This window comes from Cetorhinus maximus, chromosome 16, assembly GCF_964194155.1.
Source record: "Cetorhinus maximus chromosome 16, sCetMax3.hap1.1, whole genome shotgun sequence".
Taxonomy (NCBI): Eukaryota; Metazoa; Chordata; class Chondrichthyes; order Lamniformes; family Cetorhinidae; genus Cetorhinus; species Cetorhinus maximus.
In genome coordinates, this window is record NC_135894.1 from 19,350,607 (window position 1) to 19,361,877 (window position 11,271).

General features: G+C 41.3%; 1 protein-coding gene across 2 annotated transcripts in view; it reads right to left on the reverse strand.

The window, feature by feature from the left end:
* Positions 1-7,930, reverse strand: part of fndc3a (fibronectin type III domain containing 3A) — a 206,763-nt gene extending 198,833 nt beyond the window's left edge. For both annotated transcript variants that reach the window (XM_078559450.1, XM_078559449.1), the window contains exon 1: positions 7,798-7,930. In XM_078559450.1, coding sequence (XP_078415576.1) covers positions 7,798-7,890 — 93 coding nt within the window. In that variant the 5' untranslated portion in view covers positions 7,891-7,930. The remainder of the gene's footprint in view (positions 1-7,797) is intronic.
* Positions 7,931-11,271: the final 3,341 nt, after the last annotated feature.

An 11,271-nucleotide genomic window follows, 5' to 3' on the forward strand; every position in this document is an offset into this window, starting at 1 on the left:
CAGCTTTATGGGCTAGATCAACCTGTTTTCGTAGAATTTTACTTACTGGAATTGCTGTTGATACAACTTTTCTCTGCCAGTTTAAGAGCATATCAGTGCAGTTCCTCAAATCTTTTCAAGAATTGCTTATCAACTTTGATTATGTGGTGGTCCTTTTCTGCCTCCAGTTTCAGCACTTCTAGCTGATACGCAAGTTCTTTTGCTTTCACCTCAGTTACTAGATGAGCTAATTCTAGCTTGCTTTCCTTGTAGATATGATTAACTACTGTTCTTTCTTACTATTCAAATTTTTTACATTTAAAGTTGAATTGTCTGCTATGTAAGTGCTATTCGATCCCTCCTTTTGCTTGCTGACATTGTTACCCGGGATGGGTTTTACTCCGGATGATTTTCCCTGGTTCAGTGTCTCAAACCCTTCCCATAGGCAAGCCTTTGTGCCCATCACCAGCCCAATGCTGAGGTAATTTGTAATGAGACCAGTGACCGAAGAATCACTGGTAATTCAACTTACTGATCATATCCTCGCTGACAAACTGCTTGTCAGGTTTATTAAACGGTAAGTAATGATTCATTTAGATATACAACAGTTACAGGACCAGCTGTCCCCCCTCAGAAAAAAACTTGTCTGTTACACTAAACATAGCATTAGCTTCCATGTAGAGTTAATACTAACAGTCCAATTTTTTTTTAACTGATCAGATGATACAAGACATACTAAGAAATACTTCACAACAACATGACTAAGACTAAACAAATTTAGCTTGTGCCCCTTAAACTCAAAAGAGAAATGCTAATCAATCACATTTGAACAAAATACCTGAGACGCTTGTTTGAATTGAGCAGAAACTTATGTGTATCAAAACTATTGGCAGGATTTTGAGCACATAGTCAAATAATGATTACAGTAGAGAAGGCTATTCAGCCCATCAAGTCAGTGTTGGTTCTCTGCAGGAACAATTTAGTTAGTTCCACTTCCCTGACCCTTCCCCTATAGCCTTGCAATTTTTTTTCTCTTCAAGTGATTGATTCTCCTTTGAAATCCAGGATTGAATCTGCATCCACTGCTCTCTTATTCCAGATCTTAACTAGTTGCTGCGTAAAAAATGTTTTCCTAATGTTGCTTTTGCTAATCACCTTAAAGGCTCTTGGCATCCATGAACTTATTGTGGATGATTGCATCAACATCACAGCCTTAATGGAAACCTGACTCAAGGGTGATGAAACCTTCTCCCCTTAAAGAAGCCTCCCAAATTTGATGCCCCAATCCCCAATAAAATTATTACTTTCTTTCGCCCTAGCCATTCCCCAGGTATGGGCCTCATCTCTGCTCCCTTAAGTCCAAGGCACTCAAGACTTTAAAGGATATGACAGACAACTGGTTAAGCCATCCACCATGAGAACTGCCTTGACCGCTTGAAACACTGTTGAGTCCTGCTCTCGTCTGCTAAAACTGCTCATTAATCCAAAGATAACCCTGGCTACTTCTCTCTATTGCAAACCATCTTCTTAAGCCCCTCTCTTTCCTGCTCCCTCAGCCTATGCCTGCATTAACAAGTGCAAGGAGCTCATGGACTTCTTTGTCACTAAGATTGAGACAATCTGATCAGCTGCCTCTGCCATGTCCTTCTCTTTCACTAGCCCACCTGGCTAAACTTCCTTTACTACTCCCCCCGCCCTGAACTCTCATCTTTCTCTAGTTTCTTTCCTATCACCCCTCATGCCCTCTTTGAACTCATCTTGTATTTGAGACCTATCTCTTGCTCTCTTGGTTCTATTCCCACTAAACTGATCACCCAATGTCCCCTCCTGATACCCACATTAGCCAATATTGTAAACAATTCTCTCTCTTTAGGTGTTACCTCTCTCTCCTTTCAATCTGCCATCATCATCCTTCTCTTCAAAAAAAAAAATCCTTGACCCCGCCATCCTTGCAAGCTATCATACCATCTCCAATCTCCCTTTCCTCTTCAAAGTCCTTGAACATGGTGTCACTAATGTGAACCTTCTCTCTTTGCCTACCTGTAGCCTTTGAGATGGTTGACCACAGCATCCTCCTCCAACATCTTTCACATTCTTCCAGCTAGGTCGGACTGCTCTCACGTTACTCTATTCTCATATACCTTATTGTAGCCAGAGAATCAATTGCAATGGTTTCTTTTCCTGCTCCCATACCATTAACTCTGGTGTCTACCAAAGAATAGCCCCCTCCTATTTCTCATCAACATGCTGCCCTTGGCGACATCATGTGAAGGCACAGCGTTAGTTTTCACATTTATGGCAATACCCAGCTCTACCTCACCACTACTTCTCTCGACTCCTCCACTGTTGCTAAATTATCAGACTGCTTATCTGACAATCAGTACTGGATGAGGAGAAATTTCCTCCAATTAAATGTTGGGAAGACTGAAGCCATTGTTTTTGGTCTCCACTTCAAACTCCGTTCCCTAGCTACCGGCTCCATCCCTCTCCCTGGCAACAGTCTGAGATTAAGCCAGTTTGTTTGCAACCTTGGTGTCATGTTTGATCCTGAGATGAACTTCCAACCTCATATTCGTGCCATGACTAAGACTGCCTATTTCCACCTCAATAACATCGCCCAACAAAGGGTCGTGAGGACTCGAAACATCAACTGATTTCTTCTCCACCGATGCTGCCAGACCTGCTGAGTTTTTCCAGGTAATTCTGTTTTTGTTTTGTACCTGTCTCAGTTCATCTGCTGCTGAAACCCTGATTCTTAGCTTTGTCATGTCTAGATTCGACTATTCCAATGCACTCCTGGCTGGTAACCCACATTCTATTCTCCGTAAACTGGCGGTCATCCAAAACTCAGCTGCCTGCTTCAATGCAACAAGTTCCATTCTCCTATCACCCCTGTGCCTGCTGACTTACATTAGCTCCCAGTCAAGTAATGTCTTGACTTTAAAGTTCTTATCGTCATTTCCAATTCACTCCATCACCTTGCCCCTCCCTATCTCTGGAATCATGTCCAGCCCCACAGCGCTCCGAGATATCTGTGCTCCTCTAATTCTGACCTCTTGTGCATTCCTAATTATAATTGGTCCTCCATTGGTGGCCGTGCCTTCACTTGCCTAGGCACCAAGCTATGGAGTTCCCTCCCTACACCTCTTCGCCTCTCTAACTCATTTTCCTCCTTTAGAACACTCCTTAAAACCTACTTGTTTGGCCAAGTTTTTGGTCATCTGACCTAATATTTCCTTATGTAGCTTGGTGTCATGCTTTGTTTTGAAATATCCGAGCAGAGGCTTGGAAGGTTTCAATATGTTAAAGGCGCAATAGGTTGTTGTAGCCTTGACCTTCTGTCAATGGGAGCAATTTATTTCCTGTCTACCCCCTCATGATTTTGAGTACCCCTATCAAATCTCTTCACTAAAGAGAACTACTGCCCAAGCTACTCCAATCTACCCATGTAACTGAAGTCCCTCATCCCTGGAACCACTCTCATAACTTTTCACTGCACCCACTCTACAGTTTTCACATCATTCCCAAAGTGCTGCATCCAGAACTGGACACAATACTCCAGTTGAGACCAAACCAGTGTTTTATAAAATGTTCATCATAACTTCTTTGTTTTTGTAATGTATGCCTCTATTTATAAAGCCCAGGATCTCGTATGCCTTTTTAACCGCTTTCTCAACCTTCCTGCCACCTTCAACAATTTGTGTACATATACTTCTATCTCGCCATCCTGAACCCCTTTAGAATTGTACCTATTATTTTGTATTGCCTCCCCTTGTTTTTCCTCCCAAAATATTTCACTTCACTGCTCTGTATTAAATTTCATCTGCCACGTTTCCACCCATTCCACCAGCCTGTCTATGCCCTCTTGACATCTAGTACTATCCTCCTCACAGTTCACAAAACTTCCTAGTTTTGTGTCATCCGCAAATTGTTGCCTGCATGACCCTGAGGTCCTAGTGTCGACCCCTGGAAAATCCCACTGTACATCTTCCTCCAATCCAGAAAACAACAGCGTTTCCTGTCACTCAGCTAACTTTGCATTCATGTTACCACCATCCCACTTACTACATGAGCCTCAGCTTTGCTGGCAAGCCTATTATGAGGCACTTCACTAAACGCCTTTTGGAAATTCATATAGACTACATCAGTGGCAATATCCTCATCAACCCTATTTGTTACCTCATCAAAACAATTCAATCAAGTTAAGCACAATTTGCCTTTAACAAGTCCATGTTGACTTTCCTTAATTAATCCATACTTGTCCAAGTGACTGTTAATTCTGTCCCAGATTATCATTTCTAAAAGCTTTCCCATCTCTAAGGATTAAACGGTTTCTGGGTTAATCCCTGCACCCTTTTTAGAACAAGACTCTAACAATTATAAATCTCCCGTCTTTTGGTACCAACCTTGTATCTAAGGGGGATTGGGAAATTATGCAGCCTAACTTCCCTCAGCATCCTGAATTCAACCTATTCTGGTTCTAATGACATATTAATTTTACGTTAAACCAGCCTTTCCGTTATCTCTCCTTTATCAATTTTTAGCTCATCCAATGTCTCAGCCACATCTTCTTCCACTATGACTCCAGCAGCATCTTCAAAGACAGATGCAAAGTACTCATTTAATATCTCAGCCATGCCCTTGGCTTTCATGTGTAGGTTTCCTTTTTGGTCCCTAATTGGCCTCACCCCTCCTCTTACAACTGTTTTACTATTTCTATGCCTATAGAGGACTTTTAGATTCCCTTTTATGTTAGCTACCAGTCTCTTCTTGTATTCTTTCCTTGCCTCTCTTATTTCCTTCTTTTCACTTGCCCACTGAACTTTCCATGTTCGGCCTGATTCTAACTTGCATCATCAACCCGACATCCGTCATACTCATCTTTTTTTTCTGCTTCATTTTGTTCTTTATCTCTTTCATCATTCAGGAAACTTAGACCTAGTTTGCCTTACCTTTCCCTCTCATAGGAACGCACCTAGACTGTACCCGAACCAACTTCTCCTTAAAAACAATCCATTGTTCCATTATAGTTTTTTCAGCTAATCTTTCATTCTAACTTACCAGGGGCAGCTCGTTTTCACCCCAATAAAATTGGCTCTCCGCCAATTAAGTATTTTTACTCAACATTGCTCCTTGTCCTTTTCCATAGCTTATCTAAACCTTATGATACTATGATCACTGCTCACTATATGTTCCCATATTGAGTTTTGATCTACCTCATTCCCCAAACATAACAAGCAATGTCTCCTTCCTCATTGGACTAGAAGCATCATGGTCAAGAAAATTTTATACTGGCATCTGTCTATGTTAGGAAAATTGAAGTCCCCCCCATTATCACTACTCTGGATCTTATACATTTCTGTAATTTTCCTGCAAATTCGCTCCTTTATATATTTCCCATTAATTGGTGGCCCAGCAGTATAATGATATCTCTATTGTGTCATAACTCTAACCAAATAGATTGTCCTTGACCACTTCAGGATATCTTCTCTGTTCAGCGCTGTAAAATTCTCCTTAAGCAACCATTCCTCCATTGCAGCAGACATGGCTGCTAAGGTGTAAATGAAAGAATCTAGCACAGTGCAGGGCACAAGAACAAAGAAAGATGACAACAGACAGGGATTGAGGTTGAGGACAACAGTAACTGTGCATCAAAGACTTCAGTAAAGAAGAACGTAAGAGTAAAGCAATAGCTATTGACCTCCCCAAGGGACGTGAAGGTGTGATTAATCATTGCAACCCATATATTAACCACCACTAAAAATTGTGGATTCCACCACTCATCATCTCTATTCCCATTATGCCATGTCAGTCACCATCCAAAACGAAAAAAACAAAGTACATGAAGATAATTGAACATGATATACAGGCGAGAAAATGAATAGAAAAGCAGAAAAATGAAAGGCAATGAATATGATAGAATCTGAGAAATATTGAGAGAAACAGGAACACAAAGATGACAAACAGACAAGATAGATAGTTTATTAGTTGTTGGGTAGTCAAAGAAATATGGCAGCTGAATGAAATTAGAAAAAATTGAGAGCGGTTTTGTTGCTGTGGTTTCTTCCTGATTGACAACACAAAATAAAATGAGCTGTTTGATTTTAATTTCCCTAGTTGTCTACCAGCTCATGTTTGATGGGTTTTCCTATCTATAGCTAACTTAAGTTAGCTTAAAGTTAACAAATAATGATTATTTCATCCAATCAAATGTAAGTGTGATATAATTCTTAGTCCAGTGCTAGGGGCACATTTTCCAAGCAGCCATTGTGCATTAGATGCACAACTTTAATTTTATGGATGAATAGATGTGATAAATCAATTTAGATCAAAGAAATAATAAACAGAGAATGGTGGGAATCCATCAGGTGAAAGCTAATTGACCTGAAACATTAACTCTGATTCCATCTCCACAGATACTGCTTGACCTGCTGAGTATTTGAGGATGTCTACTTACATACAAGAACTGATGGAAACCTGTTTAGCCTACGTGAGATCCAAGATAAAAGTGTGCCAAGTCCTCATCATAGAGTTGCTCTATGCTGACAATGCCGCACTAGCATTCCATACCAAGGAACACCTTCAACGGCAAATGGACTCATGCCTGTAAAGAGTTTGGTTTGACCATCAGCATCAGGAAGGCAAATGTCACGGTCCAGAACATTGCCGTACCACCATGTATCAGCATTGACAATGTGATGCTGGAGGTTGTTGATAGCTTTACATATCTAGGCTCCACAATCACCAGCAATCTGTCACTTGATGCTGAAATCAACACATGCATTACCAAAAGCTACAATTATGTCCAAGCTGAGTAAGAGAATGTGGAACAACAGTAACTTGACTGAAAACAGCAAATTGCAGGCCTACCAAGCCTACATCTTCAGTGCATTCCTCCACAGTAGTGAGACCTGGACAATAAATACTATGCAGGAGAAAAGGCTGAACCATTTCCACCTTTGCTGTTTCAGATATATCCTTGGCATCTCTCGGCAGGACAAGGTCACCAGAGGTCCTGGAGCAAACTAATTCAGAATACACTCAATGCTGAGCCAATGATACCTACACTGGCTCAGCCACGTTCATCAGGTGGATGACAGCCATATACCCAAAGGCCTACTGTATGGTGAACTGGCCATTGGGTCACAACTTGCTAGGTGTCTATATCTCTGCTAAAAGGACCTGAAGAGAGATAAGAAGAGGGGAGACACTAACACTGACAACAGGGACACAGTGTTTGACTGTTTGGAGGGGCATTGGAAGAGGCGACCAGAAATGAAAAGCTCAGTTGGCCAAGAAGAGAGCTCGGAGAAAACAGAGGCCAGTAAATCACGCACCTTCTCAGTCCACTGTCTTCCTCTGCAGCAAATGCAGCAGAGTCTGCCATGCCAGAGTGGGGCTCCTGAGCCACATCAGGAGATATTTAACACAGTTGACCATCATGGCACAAACCATTGTCGCACAAGATGGAAAGCTGTCAAGCGTGCAATATTTCCAGCATTCTTTGCTTTCGTTTCCTATTTCCAACATCTGCAGTATTTTGCTTTTGAATTAGTCACAACACTGTGATTCTGAAATTGGCAGCTTCTCCATATGCAAATATAGCAAAAGTGTCAGGTAAGTGATTTTGAATTAGTTTCTGCTCTTCAGTATTGCAACGTAAATTACTTTAAAAAGTCCTCAGAAACCAAATTCAAAACTTTATCAGTAGGACTAAAAAAATGAATGCAGAGATGAAGAAGTCCAATGCTTACTGCAAAATTATTACATAGTTAAAGGGTCTCAAACTACTTTAGAATGATTGTTTGCATTGCTTACCTGTGTTCCATCCCCATTCACCAGGGGAGGCAGAAGAGACAAATCCACATTGAGAAGTGAGGGTGCATCAAGTGATGGTGGTTTATCTGCCATTATCAGAAGTACACACGCACAATGGCTTCCTTTTCCAACTCCTGATTTGAAAAAAAAGCAGTTTAAGTGAATATGCAACTGTAATTTGAATACAATATTTCAGTATTTAAACCCATATGTTCATACAACAAAAGTGGTTCCTGTTGGCTGTTTTACATTTAATTCATTAAAATGTCCTAAGACATTATCCCACACCCACCTCGTTCAGTGTTTTGGGAAAAACGATTCTCTAAAATGGGCATTTGGTTATATATATGATAAAAAATATACTTATATGGCTACACAATTATTTGTCATATTGAGTTATAAATCTGTGCAGAAATAACTATAATTCATAACCGTGGTGCTGCCCTTTCCCCTGACCTTCGACAATCACATGATCCATTTAGATGCTTCGATCACTAAATAAAAGTGCCTTATATGGCTTTTCAAGCCAACAATGTAAAAGTGTTTTTTATTTTAAAATGTCTCCCTTTAAAAGATTTTAAAAGCTAATAAAGTGTGAAAAACACATGTGCTGCAGTCATAATCCATGATACAGTTATCATCAGAAAAATTTGGGCAGTGGCATCAGTTGTACCTGGTCCAAGTGGCACAAGGATCTCCCTTCTTTCCTTGACACCAGGTAAATATGTATATTATTGAAATATATGTATTGTATTTTTTACTTCTTCTTTACTTGTGAACATAAGGGATTGAGTTCAAATAATTTGACTAAGATTTAATTACCTCATTATTATAGAGAGACCTATAAATGAAAAAAACTTTTGAAAGTGGACATCAGAAGAGAAAAAAGCAGCAGCTTGAAAGGCGAGTAAAACAATTGCCGAAAGTTGACAGTTATTTAACTGTAAAAAAGGAGGGACCTCATACTCAAGAGAGTTAGCCAGGCCCACAACAACCACAAGCATCCACTTCTACTAAGTTAAATGATACAGATGTGAATGTGACTACTACACCTGAGAATGTCACTGAGCCTGAAATTCCAGCTAAAGGAAATAGATACACAAAGTCCAATGATCTTGGTCTCTGGGGTGCCTTGACTGAGGATGATATTTCATCCTAGACACAGAAGGGATCCTCAGAGTGTCAACATTGGAACGGCCCATTTGAGAAATTGAAGCAGGCATTCAAAAACCAGATTAATTATTGTTCAGAGGTCTAGTTTATTCAACAAAAGTTAATGGTGAAAAATACAATCAAGAGTGGCTAGTATACTCTCCCAACAACTGGTTTTGTTTACTGTCTTGTCTGCAAACTCTTCTCAACATCATTGACAGCACTGGTGGGTTTAATGACTGGCGAAACCCTGTTGGAATTCAAAATCATGAGAACTTGGGGGATCATAGAAATGCTTTGTCTACATATCTGACAAGGCAATGTGGGTTAACCTTGGATTCACATCTGAAGGAACAGTTAAAAAAAGGAGCAACCGTACTGGGTACATGTACATGAACGTGTCATTGCAGTTGTGTGTACATTAGCAGGACGTGGGTTAGCTTTAAGGGGAGGCAATGAAAAGTTTGGCTCGCCATATAATGAGAACTTTCTTGGCTTGAACTCTTTGCTAAGTTTAATCCATTTCCTGCCAAACATATAAAACATTATGGAAGCAGTGGATCTGGGAAGCCTTCATACTTGTCTAAAACAATATGTGATGAACTCACCCAGCTTATGGCTGAAAAGCTAAGAGGATCTATTTTGGGTGACTTGATAAATGCAGGATACTTCAGTTTGTCTGTTGGCTCTACACCAGATCTTTCACATGCTGATCAACTAACTGTTATTGTATGTTATGTGTCACCGGATGATGGTTTTCCCATTGAGCGCTTTCTAACTTTCCTTGAATTAGAAACCATAGTGGTGAAAGTATGGCCAATATGGTGCTGGATTATTTTAGCAATAACTGCAAAGTTGATTTTTTTTAATTCATTCACAGGATGTGGGCTTTGCTCACTGGGCCAGCATTTATTATCCATCCCTGGCTGCCCTTGAGAAGGTGGTGGTGAGCTGCCTTTTTGGACTGCTACAGTCCATGTGGTGTAGGTATACCCACAGTGCTGTTAGGAAGAGAGTTCCAGGGTTTTGACCCAGCAACAGCGAAGGAGCGACGATATATTTCCAAGTCAGGATGCTGAGTGACTTGGAGGGGAACTTCCAGGTGGTGGTGTTTCCATCTATCTGCTGTCCTTGTCCTTTTAGATGGCAGTGGTTGGGTAGGAGCCTTGGTGAATTCCTGCAGTGCATCTTGTAGATGGTACACACTGCTGCTACAGTGCTTCGGTGGTGGAGGGAGTGAATGTTTGTGGATGGGGTGCCAATCAAGTAGGCTGCTTTGTTCTGGATGGTGTCCAGCTTCTTGGCAAGTTGGGAGTATTCCATCACACTCCTGGCTTGTGCCTTGTAGATGGTGGACAGGCTTTGGGGAGTCAGGTGGTGAGTTACTCATCGCAGGATTTCTAGCCTCTGACCTGTTCCTGAAGCCACAGTATTTATATCGCTAGTCCAGTTCAGCTTCTGGTCAATGATAACCCCCAGGATGTTGATAGTGGGGATTCAGTGATGGTAATACAATTGAATGTCAAGGGGCAATGGTTAGATTCTCTCTTGTTGGAGATGATCATTGCCTGGCACTTGTGTGGTGCAAATGTTACTTTACACTTGTTCAGTCCAAGCCTGGATATTGTCCAGGTCTTGCTGCATTTGGACATGGACTGCTTCAGTATCTGAGGAGTCGCGAATGGTGCTGAACATTGTGCAAACATCAGCGAACATCCCCACTTTTGAACTTATGATGGAAGGAAGGTCATTGATGAAGCAGCTGAAGATGGTTGGGCCGAGGACACTTCCCCGAGGAATTCCTGCAGTGATGTCCTGGAGCTGAGGTGATTGACCTCCAACAACCAAAACCATCTTCCTTTGTGCTAGGTATAACTCCAACCAGCGGAGAGTTTTCCCCCTGATTCCCAATGATTCCAGTTTTGCTAGGGCTCCTTGATGCCATTCTCGGTCAAATGCAGCCTTGATGTCAAGGGCATTCACTCTCACCTCGGGAGTTCAGTTTTTTGTCCATGTTTAAACCAAGGCTGTAATGAGGTCAGGAGCTAAGTGGCCCTAGCGGAACCCGAACTGGGCATCAGTGAGCAGGTTATTGCTAAGCAAGAGCCCTTGATAGCACTGTTGATGACCCCTTCCATTACTTTACTGATGATTGAGAGCAAGTGCAGCAAGTACAGAGGACAGTCATACGGCAATGCAGCCAACATGGCAGGAAGGCATAACAGCATGCAGCAAAAACTTCTAGAGAACAATAAGTCTGCTACATATATTCCATGTGCTGGACATTCACCTATTGCTTCAGTTCCTGTTCCAGAAGTTAAC